The sequence below is a fragment of the Salmo salar genome, chromosome ssa03 (assembly GCF_905237065.1).
Source record: "Salmo salar chromosome ssa03, Ssal_v3.1, whole genome shotgun sequence".
NCBI lineage: Eukaryota > Metazoa > Chordata > Actinopteri > Salmoniformes > Salmonidae > Salmo > Salmo salar.
The window spans coordinates 63,476,513-63,495,585 of NC_059444.1; the positions used below are offsets into that span (position 1 = coordinate 63,476,513).

The following is a 19,073-nucleotide window of genomic DNA, read 5'->3' on the forward strand; positions in this document are numbered from 1 at the left end:
AAGATAAAAACACAGAACACTGATAACGGCAAACTCAAAGTAAAACTGATTTTCCAACAAACTCTTTCTGCATCTAACAGCATACATTACTGGCCGAAAACTGCTGTCAGGCTCCCTCGGTATGACTGGGTGTTTTGCGCACGTAAAAGCGGGGTATGTTGTTGAGAGTCCATCCAACTCCCCCTCTGATCTGCTTCGTCCAATGAGTGCGTCGAGGGCGAGTCGGGCCTCATCGACGAAACGAAGGAGACTGTGGGGGAGGGTCACGTGTGTATACACTGTAGGGTTCAGTACCACTCAATTCGTAGTAAGTTGTCAACGTCCTCCCCTTTCGAGAACAAACCTCGTCAGACTAGAAACTGTATCGCTAAATGCAGCAGTAGCCTAAGTAACTACGCAAAAAGTAATAGATCCAACTATACCGTTTTTGTATTTTTTTTTCTTCCGAATAGAAAAGGTTACGACGTTTGTTACAAGTGAACACCAAATGTAATTACAGAGAAATGTCAGTGGAAGTACAGCAAAACCCGATGCCTCCGTAGACTTGTCGCCGTGCCAAATCTGTACTTTTCTGGTGAGTTTTCCTAAAATGTTTGTATCATTTTTCAGCAGACTGCATATTGAGTTCCACACAAACATATTTCCTATCTATGTTCGGACGAAAGCATTGAATTTACTGTTTAATTTGGCTGTAGAATAAATAGGTAGGCTATGATAAAATATAGCGTGTGTTTGAATGTAGTGGTCAACAATAGCCTCACAGATGTTATGTCATCTATAGTTTCTATAGATGACAGTTATCCTCGTTTAGCTCCCAATGGTCGGTTGCACCCATAGGAAATCGGCGCCGAATAGGTTGCAAGCAAATGGATACAATGTATCCGCGAGTCTAGATTCTGTAACGGATATATATAATGATACATTGCTTTTAGTTTAGCAGGATGTATTACATTAGACAGTTAAATAAGTTACGAAAAAGTAATCGTTTAACAGCTTTGTGCTTTAATGTTTCTGGAAACACTTGCACAAATAGGTTTCGTAATCACTAAAGACCCTATTACCAGCAATCTAATTCATGCATAGGTAGATCATACTGTGACTATCATCAACAACATTGATTTGAAGGATGATATAACTTACAAACATATGGACATTTTACATGAACCTACTGTTAAAGTAAGACTGGTCTCATAGACTAGACATAGTACACGTAAATACGGGACACTCAAATTAGTACATAAGCGACATGGCCAAAAGTATGTGGACACCTGCTCGTTGAACATCTCATTCCAAAATCATGGGTATTAGTAGGGAGTTGCTCCCCCCAGCCTCCACTCTTCTGGGAATGCTTTCCACTCGATGTTGGAACATTTCTACAGGGACCCTTTTCTTCTATTCAGCCACAAGAGCATTAGTGAAGTCGTGCACTGATGTTTGGCGATTAGGCCTGGCTCGCAGTTGGTGTGCCAATTCATCCCAAAGGTATTCAATGGGGTTGAGGTCAGGGCTCTGCGCAGGCCAGTCAAGTTCTTTCACACCGATCTTGACAAACCATTTCTGTATGGACCTCACTTTGTGCACGGGGGCATTGTCATGTTGAAACAGGAAAGGGTCTTCCCCAATCTGTTGCCACAAAGTGGGAAGTACAGAATCGCTTAGAATATCATTGTATGCTGTAGCGTTAAGATGTCCCTTTACTGGAACGAAGGGGCCTAGCCAGAACAATGAAAAACAGCCCCAGACCATTATTCCTCCACCACCAAACTTTACAGTTGGCGCTATACTTTGGGGCAGGTAGCGTTCTCCTGGCGTTTGCCAAACCCAGATTCGTCTGTCGGACTGCCAGATGGTGAAGCGTGATTCATCACTCCAGAGAATACGTTTACACTGCTTGAGAGTCCAATGGCGGGGTGCTTTGCACCACTCCAGCCGACGCATGGCATTCTGCATGGTGATATTAGGCTTGTGTGCGGCTGCTCGGTCATGGAAACCCATTTCATGAAGCACCCGACAAACAGTTCTTGTGCTGACGTTGCTTCCAGAGACAGTTTGCACTCCGCGGTCCCGTTCTGTGAGCTTGTGTGGTCTACCACACAAGCTGTTGTTGCTCCTAGATGTTTCCACTTCACAATAACAGCACTTACAGTTGACTGGGGCAGCTCTAGCAGGGCAGAAATGTAACTTCTTGGAAAGGTCACACCCAATGATGGTGCCATATTAAAAGTCACTAAGCTCTTCAGTAAGGCCATACCTCTGTCAATGGAGATTGCATGGCTGTGTGCTCAATTTTATACACCTATCGGCAATTGGGTGTGGCTGAAATAGCCGAATCCAGTAATTTGAAGTGGTGTCCACATAATTTTGTATATATAGGTTATGTTATGTTTGGTATGGTTACATAAAATGAAAAGAGGGTGGTTGGTCGGGGTGGATGGGTAGGTATATAACGTGAATGTCTAGCAACCCAAAGGTTCCGTGTTCGAATCTCATCACGGAATGCTTTAGCATTTGAGCTAATTAGCAACTTTGTAACTACCGTAATTTCCGGACTATAAGCTGCAACTTTTTCCCCAGGCTTTGAACCTCGCGGCTTAAACAATGACGCGGCTAATATATGGATTTTTCCTGCTTTCAAATTTGTTTTGTCCAAAAAAACACATTCTGTGACGTGCTCAGTTTTTTTGGCGGCATGAAGCTTTCATTAGACCAATGAAATTGCCAAACGGGTTACGGTCAAACAACTTTTTTGTTTACTGTTTCGATTAAATCGAGCGCTCTCTGATTACGGTAGTCATTTTGTCACCCTGATTCCTGGGGGCACAACAAAGTATTTGCAGCCACTCGACATCAGTGTAAATCGTGCATTTAAAGTGGCGCTCCGTGTTCAGCGGGAGGCTTGGATGACAAGTGGGGAGAAATCCTTCACTAAAACGGGCCGCATGCGAAGAGCAACTTATGGTCAAGTCTGCCAGTGGGTCCTGACAGCGTGGAGCATTGTCAAAAAATCCACTATCATCAACGGGTTTCGAAAGGCTGGACTGCTGCGTGTTGAAGAGGGCTCAGCGGGGGATTTGCCTCCGGATGAAAGTGACGAGAACGACAATGAAAACGATCCAATATCGGATGAAGCAATTCTGAGGCTATTCAACTCTGACACCGAAGGAGATGGTTTCAGTGCACAGGAGGAGGAAGATAGTGACCAATGACTTTCTTGGTAGGCTACTGTTTACTGCAAATTTTTTATTTTTCGGTAAAGCCTATTTATTTTTGTTACAAGCCGTGTTTCGTTAAAGCCTATTTATTTTTGTTACAAGCCGTGTTTCGTTAAAGCCTGTGTAAAGTTCATTTGTTTCAATGTACCGGTAGGCACCTGCGGCTTATTTATGTTCAAAATAATATATATTTTTTAAATTCAGTGGGTGCGGCTTATATTCAGGTGCGCTTAATAGTCCAGAAATTACGGTACTTACTACTTTTTAGCTACTTTGCACCTACTTAGCATGTTAGCTAACCCTTCCCCTAACCCTAACCTTAAATATTTTTGCTAACCCTTTAACCTAACTCCTAACCCCTAGGGCTAGCTAACGTTAGCATTAGCCACCTAGCCATCGTTAACCACAACAAATTGGAATTCGTAACATATCATACGTTTTGTTAGTTTGTAACATGTTGTAGATTTTAGAGGTTGACCGATTAATCGGAATGGCCGATTAATTAGGGCCGATTTCAAGTTTTCATAACAATCGGAAATCGGTATTTTTGGACGGCGATTTGGCCGATTACATATATATATATATATATTATGTTCCAACATCAGATTTTTACCTTGTCAGCTCAGGGATTCAATCTTGCAACCTTACGTTAACTAGTCCAACGCTCTAACCACCTGCTTTACATTGCACTCCACGAGGAGCCTGCCTGTTACGCGAATGCAGTAGGAAGCCAAGGTAAGTTGCTCACTAGCATTAAACTTATCTTATAAAAAACAATCAATCAATCATAATCACTAGTTAACTACACATGGTTGATGATATTACTAGTTAATCTAGCCTGTTTTGCGTTGCATATAATCGCTTAGGTACACGTTGCGCCAACCATAAACATTAATGCCTTTCTTAAAATCAATACACAAGTATATATTTTTAAACCTGCATATCTAGTTAATATTGCCTGCTAACATGAATTTCTTTTAACTAGGGGAAATGTGTCACTTCTCTTGCAAACAGAGTCAGGGTATATGCAGCAGTTTGGGCCGCCTGGCTCGTTGCGAACTGTGAAGACTATTTCTTCCTAACAAAGACAGCCGACTTGGCCAAACGGGGGATGATTTAACAAAAGCGCATTTGCGAAAAAAGCACAATCGTTGCACGACTGTACCTAACCATAAACATCAATGCCTTTCTTAAAATCAATACACAGAAGTATATATTTTTAAACCTGCATATTTAGCTAAAAGAAATCCAGGTTAGCAGGCAATATTAACCAGGTGAAATTGTGTCATTTTGCGTTCATTGCACGCAGTCAGGGTATATGCAACAGTTTGGGCCGCCTGGCTCGTTGCGAACTAATTTGCCAGAATTTTACGTAATTATGACAAAACATTGAAGGTTGTGCAATGTAACAGGAATAACGTTTTGTTTTCGAGATGATAGTTTCCGGATTCGACCATATTAATGACCTAAGGCTCATATTTCTGTGTGTTATTATGTTATAATTAAGTCTATGATTTGATAGAGCAGTCTGACAGAGCGGTGGTAGGCAGCAGCAGGCTCGTAAGCATTCATTCAAACAGCCCTTCGCAATGCATTGCGCTGTTTATGACTTCAAGCCTGTCAACTCCCAAGATGAGGATGGTGTAACCGATGTGAAATGACTAGCTAGTAGCGTTTCAAACGTCACTCGCTCTGAGACTTGGAGTAGTTGTTTCCCTTGCTCTACATGGGTAACGCTGCTTCGAGGGTGGCTGTTGTCGATGTGTTCCTGGTTCGAGCCCAGGTAGGAGCGAGGAGAGGGACGGAAGCTATACTGTTACACTGGCAATACTAAAGTGCCTATAAGAACATCCAATAGTCAAAGGTATATGAAATACAAATCGTATAGAGAGAAATAGTCCTATAATTCCTATAATAACTACAACCTAAAACATCTTACCTGGGAATATTGAAGACTCATGTTAAAAGGAACCACCAGCTTTCATATGTTCTCATGTTCTGAGCAAGGAACTTAAACGTTAGCTTTCTTACATGGCACATATTGCACTTTTACTTTCTTCTCCAACACTTTGTTTTTGCATTATTTAAACCAAATTGATTTTATTGATGTATTATATTAAGTTAAAATAAGTGTTCATTCAGTATTGTTGTAATTGTCATTATTACAAATAAATAAATAAAAAAATCGGACGATTAATCGGTACCGTTTTTTTGGGGTCCTCCAATAATCGGTATCAGCGTTGAAAAATCATAATCGGTCGACCTCTAGTAGATTTTGCAAAATTCGTTACATATTGTTTGATTTGCAATTCATAACATATCATACGATTTGTAATTTGTAACATAACATAACATAAATGGAAGATGACATCCACAAATGTATACATACGAAACGTAACATATCATACCAAATGGAGTGTATTAGATTTCCGTACAGAATAATACGAAATGCACTGAGACCATGTTGTTAAAGTCCACCTGTGACTTAGCATGGCAATAAAGTGTAATTATGGATCTATTGCTTGAAGGGCAATTCCACGTAACAGAATTATTTTCAGACTCAGATTTTTCACTTTAAAATGTATGCCAAACAAAAACCATTGATTTCAAAGTTTAACAAACCAACTATATGCACCAGGACTACTTTGAAAAATGTACACAGAAAATTGAACAAAAACAAATTTACTGTAAGAGTGGTGCAGGTGCAAAGTTTGGTAACAGTAAAATCTCCCTCAGTTTGTAATGCGACCACGTTTTACCAAAACTCTGTTAAATATCGGCTCTGAATTAAGATTCAGAGATGCAGAAATAATGGGGTGTCAGCTATAATATGACACCTTGAGTTTAAAAAAATCTGTTTTGGTTATTGAACTACAGTAAGTAATGTGAATGTAATTACATCATGGGTCCCCGATCTGTACTACATAGAAATGCATAATTATGGGTATGTCATTATCGTCATGGTGATGTATCCTGAATAGGTACACGAAGGTACAAATATGCAATATCCTCCTTTGCATTTTTGGGTATTATTCTACACATTAGCTATTGTTCTAATGAACTCTGCCCCCAAACAAGACCAAATTTGGTTGTTCTGGACCGGACCAAATTTCAACCAGTCCTAGACGTATATGTTTCATAAGTTTGGACATCATAGTATAGCATAGTAGAGCACAGTAGAGTACAGAGGTACCAATGCCTATAACTGTTAGAACCCTGAATTCACCCATATAGGGCTCCAGATTGTGGTGTGTGGGGCCACGATGCGGCCAGTCGCTCCTACAGACATTGGACATTGGTACTCTTACTGTACTGTGCTGTCCAAACTTGTGAAACATAGACGTCTATGATTAGTTAAGATTTGGTCCAGTCCAGACCAACCAAATTTGGCCTTGTTTGGGGGCAGAGTTCATTAGAATCCAACGACAGCCAGAGTGGATGCTGTTTACAGTAAATGGAAAGAGAGGGGGCTCATGGGTAGGTGTCAGTAAGAGCCGGGAGAAGTAACATTAACTGGCAAGAGAGAGAAGAGCGAGGCAGAGAGAGGGAGGGGTTTCACACTCTCGCTTTGACTACCAGACAACAGAAAGAGAAAGAATGAGCTGAACATAACAGTATGCCAGTGGAAGGGAGGACAGTAGCAGATGACCCAACTCTGGTTTGTGACTACTATGATTTTCCATTGTTGCCAATTCAATTACAGTAATTCTGTTACTGATTTTTCACAATTCTGTAATTGATTTGGTGATAGAATTAAAAGTGTTAATAAATAAAAATGTGTATCAGTAAAAACATTCATTGGTAGGTCTACCTTTACTTGTTACAGGTGCTAACTTTCATTATCCTCCCACCTCATGAGGGCGAGAAATAAACATCTATCTTAAAGATATGTGGGTTTTTAGTAACAGTGAAAAGACACAAGGCAATGTTTCTTAAACTTACAGAAGGCAAATCATTTCGCCAAAACGAAATATAAATATTGATATTAGTTGTCAGAGGTCTTTACTTCAACATTATTGTGTTTTGATGTATTCCTAATTCTTGGAAGTGTTTTCTGACCTCTTTTCATTCTGTTTGACCAGAAATCAAAGTCATTACTTGTGCCTAATTTTTAATATGGAAAATGGATGAAAAATGTATCTATGCCTTCATTTCCTGAAAATATAGACTGTTAGCTTTTATTTGTCACCTAATTCGATATGCTTCTGTGAACTTCACATGAGTCATTTTACAAGTAAATCATGGGAAACTATTTCACAGGTGGCATGATGTTCAAGAAGACTGACAGGCCATGCGCTCACAGATTACTTTGGTTTTAGAAATGTACTTGCCCTGCAACCAATTACACACTTTCTTGTCAAACATACTTTTTTCAGTGTGTATTTACATGAGAAGTCATTTGGGAAGGACATTTTGGCTGTGCTTTGGCATCCCTTGATATAGTAGCCTACTCATATGTAACTTCCATATTACTCAATTTACTGATATCATCATGTTGTTGTTACTTAATTGGTAACTAATGCATTAAATTGTGTTTATGATATAGATACACTTGCTACTCGTTAAAAGTCTCAGTGGTGGTTAATTACAGTGTTAAAACATATATTTTGGAAAATATTCACAGATTCCTGTGATTATTTTCTCCCTATTTTGCATTGAAACTGCTACTTAAAGCCCCCATGCAGTCTTTTTAATTGTATTCTTAAATCATTACTGTATGTCTAATAAATCACTGTGCGTGTTTATTTAAAAACATGTTTTCATTTATTTCCCTAAGGCTCCTTTTCCCTTTTAAATGCTCAGTCTGATCGTGTGGCGTGTTGATACAAATGTAAATATATTTACATACACAGCCCTGATTGGCGGATAGGATCTTCTAGACCAGGGGTGTCAAACTCATTCCACCGAGGGCCAAGTGTCTGCGGGTGCTATTTTTTTCTCCTTTCAATCAAGCCCTAGACAACCAGGTGGGAGGAGTTCCTTACTAATCAGTAACCTTCATTCATCAATCAAGTACAAGGGAGGAGCGAAAACCCCCAGACACTCTGCCCTCCGTGGAATGAGTTTGACACGTGTGATCTAGACTCTAGAGCCCTCAAACTCAACTCTGGACCTCGAAGCCAGTTCCACTGCTTTTTTTCTTAATTGTTCCCCTTTAATCAGGCACTGATTTAGACCTGGGACACCAGGTGGGTGTAATACATTTTCAGGTAGAACAGAAAACCAGCAGGCTCTGGACCTCGTAGGGTAAGAGTTAAATACCCCTGCACTAGAGCCTTCCCACTTACCCCTTCAAATTAGGAGGATACATATGCAAATAAAATATGACTGGTCATTGGTCAGAATAATCCGATCCGATTATGATGTCATGCAATGGGACAAAAACTCCATCCCACCTGAATAGGCTAAAATTCTAATAATACTGTATTATTTTGTCAAGCCATTTATGAAGAAAAACTCTGGAATGCCAATATAGAATAGAAGTTCATTAGTTTACATGAATTCATGCTTTTTTAGTAGCAGCATTCCCCTATATGAGAACTAGGGGAAGCACTCAGGTGGGTTTTTCCAAGTGTGTAGCTGACAACATATTTCTACTGGATTACATAAGAGACATATCACATTTTCCCATTTCGTCATCAACATTGTCTTCCTTCAATCACTTCACTGAGTGCCGTCCAAACAGGAATTATTGTTTACAGGAATTATGCAATATTTAAACAAATATCCTCTTTTCTATCATGTATAGTACACAGACTGGCTGAGATTAAGGACTGGCTGGACTATCAATAGAAAGCACAGAGGTGAGGTGTGGAATAAAGTCAGTAGATTAGAGTGTGTCAGACAAAATGAACAGAACTATTTACCGCAATACTGTAAATAAGTCCGTTTTTTTGCACTGAAGTCGTAAGAGAAGCCACCTGCCACATGACATACAAAATCACAATGCATAGTTTTGCTCCTCATTTTGCTGTGATTGTGTAACAAAGTCACGCTAGGCCATTAATTATAATGAGTGAAAATGCACCAGGTTCTACACTGTTGAGCGTTATGGTATATAACAAACCCTAAGCCTGCGGCACACCAGAGCGGGCACCTTCACACAAATCACACGCCGCTCCCCTCGGTTGTTATGCTACTCTGAGGGAAGCGAAAGCAGGTGTGAATATCAAAGGGAGCTATTCATGAGAGCTGAAGGACTTTCACAGGTGGAATTATTCATGAAACAGTAACGTATTCTCACATCGTTCTGAAATGTTAATGTGTTCCCTCCTAGCCTCCTAGCCTCTCCTCAAACGAAGTGCAAAGAGGACAATCGGTGTGAAACCAGACGCGATGCCAATGTTATCCTGTTTGGGAGAATAGATAGATTTTTTGAGCAGAGGAAATTGCTTGTATGGTATGAAATGAGTTTGAATGAAATGTTGGCCTAATCTAATTGCGGTTAGATTCAGAGTTGATTGAATGCTCTGTTGTTAGGTTGCGCAACATCTGAAAGTAAGTCTCCAAATGTGCAGTATGATCCTTCCAGAAAGCTGCTCTTGCTCTAGCTATCAAACACCATTAGAGACATGTATGCGCTCACATGTGATGTCATTCAGGCGATTCTGGGAAATAGCTGTACGTTCCAGAGGGGAAGTGAGGGGTGTGAGCCTATCACAGAGTGTCACACTATTCACATCAATAACCCTGAGATATCAAATCCATCTGTATCCCTGAACACCCAGCCTGGAGGGAGGGGACCTGCCAAAGCAGAGTTTCTCCTTTTCTACTTCTGGTAATATTAAACTAACAACATTGAACCTTGAAGATGAGTGAAATGAGCAGATTGTCTTGGATCAGGTCAGCTGTAATATCTTGGTGTTCCCATACTAAATGTGTTGTAGTGAACTCCTATGGTTACAGCATAAAATATTGGCCCAGGCTAGTGTAATACCACAATTATGGTAGGGTTTGGTGACATACTGTTGACCGAAGGCTTCTTACAATTCAACCAGGTGTCCTATGAATGGCGTTTTCCCATCTCAACCAGGTGCCCTTTATAGTGAAGAAAGCGTCTATGGAATGCCCTGTTGTGTTGACGTGCCTGTTACTGTCAGTGAAGCGTCAGCAGCGTAGCTCACTATCTTCACATCCTTAGGAATGCGTCTACCATCCCAGTCCACGTTTTGTCATGGTCTCTTGACAGAGAAAAGGTTCTGGAAAACTGGTGAATGAAAAGAGATTTACAGAGAAGATCTGCGGTCTATTCCAACACGAAGATTGTACTGGAATACAAAATAAAGGAGTTGTGTTTTGATGTTCGGTGTGGGTAATTAAGAGGGGATGACAGTGTGACATAAAGGGCGATTACATCTCAAGCACGCTGTGTGCTGTGCCTTTTGATTGTTCACACACACTTCCACAGCCCATTAGGCTGCTGTGTTCATTATTAACACATTGTCCACGTCTCTAAGAGGACTCGCACAGTCAACACTGCTGTCCCATGAATATAGAGACATTTAGTGTTTTTCACACTGTGTATTCATATACTGTATTCTTCACATTGCTCATTCTGCAATGTCCTACTGTACATTGCAGTTTTGTTACACCGTTTATACACACTGCGTATTTATATACTGGATTCATATTTATATGCTTATAAACTGGGTGGTTCGAGCCCTGAATGCTGATTGGCTGACAGCCGTGGTATTTCAGACCGGATACCACAGGTTTGACAAAACATTTATTTTTACTGCTCTAATTACATTGGTAGCCAGTTTATAATAGCAATAAGGCATCTTGGGTTTGTTGTATATGGCCAATACACCACGGGCTAAGGGCTGTATCTATAAAGGCACAAGGCGAGACCCAAATGCAGACACAGGAGGCAGATGGTTGAGCTCCGATATGTATTATAGCAAAAGGGGGAGGCAAAAGGCAGGTCGGGTACAGGCGAGAGTTCATAAACCAGGTCAGAGTCCAAACGGTACAAGACGATAGGCAGGCTCGAGGTCAGGGGCAGCCAGAGTGGTCAGGCAGGCGGGCTCAGAGTCAGGACAGGCAAGGGTCAAAACCAGGAGGGTGAGAACAGAGAGACTGGAAAAAGCAGGAGCTGAGACAGAAAAACGCTGGTTGACTTGACAAACAAGACAAACTGGCACAGAGACACAGGAAACACAGGGATAAATACACCGGGGATAATAAGTGACACCTGGAGGGGGTGGAGACAAGCACAAGGACACAACAGATCAGGGCGTGACAGTATCAAAGCACTCTGCGTTGCGTCGTGCGTAAGAACAGCCCTTAGCCGTGGTATATTGGCCATGTACCATAATCCTTCAGGCCGTATTGCTTAATTATACACTGACTGTACAAAACATTAGGAACACCTGCTCTTTCCATAACATAGACTGACCAGGTGAATCCAGGTGAAAGCTATGATCCCTTATTGATGTCACTTGTTAAAGCCACTTCAATCAGTGTAGAAGAAGGAGACAGGTTACAGAAGGATTTTTAAGACTTGAGACAATTGAGACATGGATTGTGTATGTGTGCCATTCAGAGGGTTAATGGGCAAAACAAAATATTTAAGTGCTTTTGAACGGAGTGTAGTAGTAGGTGCCAGGCACTGGTTTGAGTGTGTTAAGAACTGCAATGCTGCTGGGTTTTTCACGCTCATTTTCCTGTGTGTATCAAGAATGGTCCATCACCCAAAGGACATCCAGCCAACTTGACACAACTCAGTATTAGGAAGGTGTGCTTAATGTTTTGTGTATACTGGATTCTTATTCATATACTGTATGTTATGTTAGGAGCTAGTAACACAAGCATTTTGCTGCACCCACTATAGGGACCCATTATAACATCTGCTAAACTGTGTACACGTCCAATAAACTTTGATTTGATTTGAGGAGAGACCGACTCTAACTAAGGGGTTGCGAGCTCAAGATACACACCTGTTCTTCCTGTTCAGTACGGCAGGGTGTAATTCCCAAAGACAGGTTACTCACATGCCTTTGTCTTTAGTCTTAGTGAGCCCTCCCCCACCCCTTTAAACTCGAGCAGAAAACGAGTCACCTGGTGGCTTTAGAGTGGTTTTTACCAGGGGCAGTGGCAGCCCCATTTCACCTGTCTCTGGGAAAGGAAAGCATCTGGGAGTTTTTGAAAGGGTAACCGTACACCGCCCCCCTGCTGCACGCCCCTCCATGCAGTGTACTCTCCTTACAGCCAGCTGGAGAGGTGTGGAGGAGCACACAGGAACACTGTGTGTGTGTGTGTCAAATCTAATTGTATTTTTTGTATGCGCCGAATACAACAGGTGTAGATTTTACCATGAAATTCTTATTTACGAGCCCTTTCCCAACAACACAGTTTAAAAAGTTAGAAAAGATTAGCAAAAAATAATAATAATGGAAATAGTAACACAATAACAGTAACAAGGCTTTATACAAGGAGTACCGGTACCGAGTCAATGTCCGGGGATACGAGGTAATTGAGGTAATATGTACATGTAGGTAGGGGTAAAAGTGTCTAGGTAATCGGGATAGATAATAAACAGAGTACCAGCCGCATATGTGAAAGTGTTTCTGTGTGAGTGTGTGGCGTCAATATCCGTGTGTGTGTGTGTGTGTGTGTGTGTCTGTGTGTGTGTGTGTGTCCTCAGGCAGAAACTGAGGTTATGTAATTGAAAGAAGGAATGTTCTCTTTACTGGCTGTGGTATCTTCCCAGCCTCAACCTCTTGCAAACAAAATCATCTGTCTGCTCTGTTTCCAAAACATTGTCTGGAAATGTTATTTTGTAGTAGTCTGACCGGTCACCAGGTAAACACGTAATATGAGCTTGTAAATATGCTTCCTTACTTTGCACGAGAGCGGCTTGTGCACCAGTTGATTCATCCAACCTTTTAAAATCATATGTTTTTTGTCTCGCGCTTTTCCGAAGCATCAAACCCCACGTCTCTCTTAGGGGAATCTTATCATTGATTCTATATTTTTCATTTTGAACTGTCCAAGCTTGAATACAATGTTGAGAATTCTCCCCTTGTTCCATTCCCTCCTGACATAAGCTCTTTTGTTAGCGTATGCTTTCACTTCTTCCTGAGCAGAATTAATATGATCTGAGTTGGCATGTTCCAGTTCAGACTCCGGCAGGCAGAGTTATGTAACTGGTGTTTTAATGAGCAGCCTCTCACTGCGCCAAGCAGCAGGCTTGATCCCCAGTCAGGCCGTTCCCCCCTCCATGTGCCCAGGCGTTCTCTCTGACCTTACCCTGAACTCCAACCTCACGCTCAGTCCACTCCACACTGACCCCTCCCTGGGACCGCCCGGCCAGGCGCAGGGGGGCTGCATCACATTTCACCGTCTATAAATCTACCCATCACCCGCAACATCCCGCAAACTCCTTAGCTCTCTCTCTCGTCTCTGTTCCTCTCTTTCGCTCGCTCGCTCGCACACACACACACAAACACACACACACAAATACACACACACACACATACACACACACAAATACACACACACAAATGCACACACACACAAACCAGTGTAGTAACCTGAACAGAAGGTGCTCATGCTTTGGAAGAGACATGGATTGGAAGAGCCATGGATTGGAAGACGTAGAAGCCAAGCGGCCTGCAGAGTCAGGCTATAGTAAAGAGGGAGGTCTTCATCTGAAGGACAACAAGGGCAACTCTCCAAAGGCAGCCTGGCCCCTGCATGTTATTCTTCCATCAGAACAAGGGATTCACTTGCTCTGGCAGGAGAGGCCCTGAACACTGCAGAAAGAAAGAACGTTTTTTAAGGCTGGAGCTGACCAATGAAACATATTGTGAGGAGTTTTTATTCAGCCAGTGAAATGCAATGAAGTGGAATTAATGGTGTTACCCCAGGCATAATAGCCATGCCGTGTGTGTGTGTGTGTGTGTGTGTGTGTGTGTGTGTGTGTGTGTGTGTGTGTGTGTGTGTGTGTGTGTGTGTGTGTGTGTGTGTGTGTGTGTGTGTGTGTGTGTGTGTGTGTGTGTGTGTGTGTGTGTGTAGTCTTGCTTGCTTCTCTCTTCTCACTTTTAAAGAACCACAAGAATGACTCCAATAACATAGATAGTCCTAGAACATGTCTCAAGGAAACACTTGAAATGAGAAAAAACAGTGCCTGTTGTTTAGTTTAGTTTGTTGTTTCCCACATGGAAAAATATTTCAACAATCTACTGATCTTCTTCATGATGGATTATGAGATTGTTTAAAAGAGAATGGAAACGCATTATCTCTTCCTATTTGAGTGATTTTAATTCAAACAGTAGGAAGGAGAGGGGGAGACATGAGGGTGGAGAACATTTTCTCTTCAGTCATCAGTGTTAATACTTGACCACACATCAGCTGTTTTCGCCTCAGTCATCAGTGTTAATACTTGACCACACATCAGCTGTTTTCGCCTCAGTCATCAGTGTTAATACTTGACCACACATCAGCTGTTTTCGCCTCAGTCATCAGTGTTAATACTTGACCACACATCAGCTGTTTTCGCCTCAGTCATCAGTGTTAATACTTGACCACACATCAGCTGTTTTCGCCTCAGTCATCAGTGTTAATACTTGACCACACATCAGCTGTTTTCGCCTCAGTCATCAGTGTTAATACTTGACCACACATCAGCTGTTTTCGCCTCAGTCATCAGTGTTAATATTTGACCACACATCAGCACTTGTTCATGTAATGAAAAACAAGATAACTTAACTAATGTTGTTCTCCTCTCTCTGTCTGTCTCCAGCCAAGCCAGTGCACCAGTGCAGCCCTCTCTCAGAGCCCTAGCTATGTGGAGCTGTATGGCTTACAATGAGACGGACTCCAGCTCCGAACACCGGCTCTGCCAGGACTTTGGCCTCGTCCTTTCCGTCTTCTCCTTGTTCTACCTCATGGTGTGCTTCCCCATAGGGCTCTGCTACAACACCCTGCTGGTGGTGGTCAACCTCTCCAACAAGATGTCCATGACCATGCCGGACGTCTACTTCGTCAACATGGCCATCGCTGGCCTGGTCCTCAACCTGGTGGCCCCCGTGGAGCTGCTAGGCCCTAGCTTCACACGATGGCCTGTGTGGGAGTACAACAATGAGATCTACATCACCCTGCTCATCCTCTTCAACATCTCCTCCCTGGTCATCATGTACTCCACCACACTGCTCAGCCTGGACTACTACATCGAGCGAGCGCTGCCACGCACCTACATGTCCAGCGTGTACAACACCAAGCACGTGTGCGGGTTCATCTGGGGCGGCGCCGTGCTCACCAGCTTCTCCTCGCTGCTCTTCTACGTGTGCAACCACGTCTCCACCAAGATCATCGAGTGCTCCAAGATGCAGAACAAGGAGGCTGCGGACGCCATCATGATGTTCATTGGCTACGTGGTTCCGGCCGTGGCCGTGCTGTATGCTTTCGTGCTCATCCTCCGCATTAGGAAGGAGTCCACCCCGCTGGACCAGGACTCATCCCGGCTGGACCCTTCTATCCACCGGCTGCTGCTGGCCTCTGTCTGCATGCAGTTTGTCCTATGGACCCCGTACTACATGACTCTACTGGTACACACTATAGCCGGGGCGCCGGGGAGCTACGGCAGCAACAACAAACAGCGGCTCACAATTTACTTCTTCCTGAGGTGTCTGTCGGAGCTGCTGGCCTTCTCCAGTAGCTTCGCCATGCCTCTCATGTACAGGCAGATGAACAAGAACTTCTCCCACAAGCTGCAGCGGCTGCTAAAGAGGCTAAACTGCAGGGACACACCCTGCCCTCACGAACACTCCTCAGTGCAGCAGGTGGCGACGTGAGACAGGGCCAGGCCTTACTAACCCCTAACCTCTTACCCAGGCTGCACTTATTATCACAGACCCCACAGAGCCCGCAACACGTGGCCTTAGCAGTCAGCTACAGGTCCACTGCTGCTACTCTGGCTGGAGTCTTGACTTTCAATGAAACTAAGGAATCTTCAGTGACTTTCTAGAACTTGACTTTCTTTATCCAGTTCTGCAGCGAGAGGACGAACCAAGTAGAAACCACTAAGTGCATTAGCAAGCTTGTCACTTGGATACTTGGTTGTTAGATTGGGGGCGCAAAGCCGTTGTAATGCGGTGTCTCTTCTAATACACACAGGGTGATTCACCAACACAGGCTGTAGAGATACTGCGCTGCACACCAAAACTGACAATGAGTTATACTATTGGAGTAACAATTGTTTTTATATCTCATGTGTCAATCAGCATGTTACTACTATGCATGTAGCTGGTAGTAGGTAGGAAGTGGAATGCAACCTGTTTATGACCCTGTCAGACCACCCAGTGCCCTGGAGCCTGAGGCCATGTCTCATTTGAAGAGTTCCTGTCCAGCCTCGGCCACAACACTCTGGAGGGGTCTCAAATGGCACCCTATTCCCTACATAGTGCATTACATTTGATCAGAGCCCTATGTGTCCGGTTAAACAGTAGTGCACTATATAGGAAATAGGGTCCCATTACAGACACATCCTCTGTCCTCCACTGTCTTGCACCTAGAGATAACCTTTGCCTGCTCGTCACCCTCAGCAGTTTACACAGTACTATACATGTACCTTGTTTAATTTCACACCTCTACGGCATTACATAGGATCATGTGAACTACCGAGAAATTTTCCACACAGCTTCTATTCAGGGTTCAGGCATGGCCAACTTACCTCTTGTGTCCTAGAATGCTATCACTTAACTGGCTGCACACAACACCCAGTCATTGTGTGGGGAACATTTGCCTTGGCTCAGTTGATGTGATGTCTAAAAGCTGCTTAAAGGCACAGAAGTGACCTGCACAGCTGCTTTGCTATCTTGCTTCCCACTAAAGAGGAAGACTGTTTATATATAAAACATGTCCTATTTATATTTCAGCTAAATAATGAACACGTCAATCACATTTCACTCTTGTCATGTTATGGTGATGTCCGTTATTGCATGTGATTATGTGATGGTATGAAGTGTTGAAGTCTTTGTTGCTAAAATGAAAAGGTCAGTTTAGTCATCTCCACTTTGAAAGAGACAATACAATGATAAGCTGTAACCCATTGTTTAAAAGAGACAATACAATGATAAGCTGTAACCCATTGTTTAAACATGTTGCTTCTTGCTACTGCTGGGGTATCCAAGCCACCTCATGATAAGTATTGACTTAATTAAAAGATCAGCAAAACCCTTTGAGTTTAAATGCTGAGGAACCCTAAAAATGAGTCCACACCCTGTTAATCATTATTTAAGGTCTGGTCAAAGTCCTAATTTATTACAGTTGAAATGCTCTTTCTGAGCAGTAGAGCAACAGAGGGACAGATATGTCACATGTTCTGCCCTGCTACTATCAGAAACAAACAAATGACTTATGTCTAGACTTATATTGGCTCATTTTCATTCCAGGGTTGTTGAATGATGGTAGAGTTCACTGAAAATGTCATACAATGAAAAGGATTCTGGCTCTTGCACAGTAAAGTTAGTTATAAGCAATGTTATTCTACCTTTAGATATGACCAACGACACCAGGAAATAAAGAACGGTTAGGAATAGGAACTGAAATAGGAAACAGTAAATTCTCACAGTTAAAGATTCAGTCCGAGATCTTAGGCACTTACAACTTCCTAACATACCATACGAAGTGGATGACATAGTACTCAACTGTTTTCTACTTTCGTGTACCAGTTTTGGCTCAAGAGCACTACTTTCGAAACTACTGGCTGAAATTATACAAAACCTTTGGAGCGTCACTTTAATGGGATTCTTAGTTTTAGAATTACAGATTTCATCGCCCTTTACCTCCCCTTTATGTTGTGCCATTATAACCCACCAAAATTAGTATATATTTTTTAAAGAACCAGTACTGTATGTTTATGGGAAACGTTAGAGTATGCTATTCTTTGAAATCCACCTATATAAGCAGAGATAAGAATGTATTTTATTTCATGAGGTTTAGCTACATAGGTCAAGATGAATCCAGTTTCAGATGTGATGCTTTTGTGATTGTGTATATACCAGTATATATGTATAATATGAAATATCTGTATATATTGTATGTTAGAGATTTACTGGAAAAACACCATGTCCTCTCACAAATACAGTATTATTTTCTCAAATATATATTTAGATACTGTAGCTTCAGTAATCTTCTCTATTGTCAGTTGAGTCAAAGACTGATTACACAATAAACTAACATGGGAATTAAACACAATGTCTGTTCTTTTAGTTTCTCTTTGTCTTGATGTTCAAAGTGTTCTTTTGATATGCTAATGTCAACTGTATCCAGTATCCACAGTACATTGTCATGACGAATCAATGTCAACATTTCTGAGGGTATTCTTGTGTCAGTAAACAATGCCAAACTTATTTTTCATTGCTGTTTGAAGCCATGGGGATAGTGCCAGCTATAGAGAGCAGAAACCACACTTATGTGTCATCTTGCAACATACTGTAATTAGGTTTGGTTGCCCCTCTACAGAGCTTGGTAAACCATAGCCATTTATACTGTAAAAAGAGCTTGTTTGCCCGTTCTTCCCATTGGCAGCTGGGTCTCTTTTTTTCAAATCAACACACTAATCACATGGGACAGGCTCAGACAATCCCACCTGGGACCCTGTGACCTGGGGGTGTTTCCCTGCGTTGGTCCAAATACAGACCTGTCATGTTTTATATCCATGCGGTTGAAACCCAGCCTCGTCAACAGCAGGATCTACTTAAAACACCCACGCATTTTGAAATGAATCGACGCTATTTATATGCTCTGATGAATTTAAGCCCCCTTTCGAGAGATGATGTTATTCTGGGTTGACATCCCCTCCCCCATGTCCATTTCCAGGGTTAATGTTGAGCTACCGTTGTGCGCTATAGAGGT

The 19,073-nt window shown here is 42.2% G+C and overlaps 1 protein-coding gene across 1 annotated transcript; it reads left to right on the forward strand.

The window, feature by feature from the left end:
- Positions 1-288: 288 nt before the first annotated feature.
- LOC106601053 (probable G-protein coupled receptor 146) lies at positions 289-18,413 on the forward strand. Its single transcript, XM_014192954.2, has 2 exons — positions 289-574; positions 14,959-18,413. Exon 2 carries the CDS (start codon positions 15,002-15,004, stop codon positions 16,007-16,009), a length of 1,008 nt encoding a protein of 335 aa, XP_014048429.2. The 5' UTR covers positions 289-574; positions 14,959-15,001; the 3' UTR covers positions 16,010-18,413.
- The last annotated feature ends 660 nt before the right edge of the window (positions 18,414-19,073 follow it).

Excerpts from the sequence above, each read along its gene's own strand:
- LOC106601053 (XM_014192954.2), top strand. The coding sequence starts at position 15,002 with ATGTGGAGCTGTATGGCTTACAATGAGACGGACTCCAGCTCCGAACAC.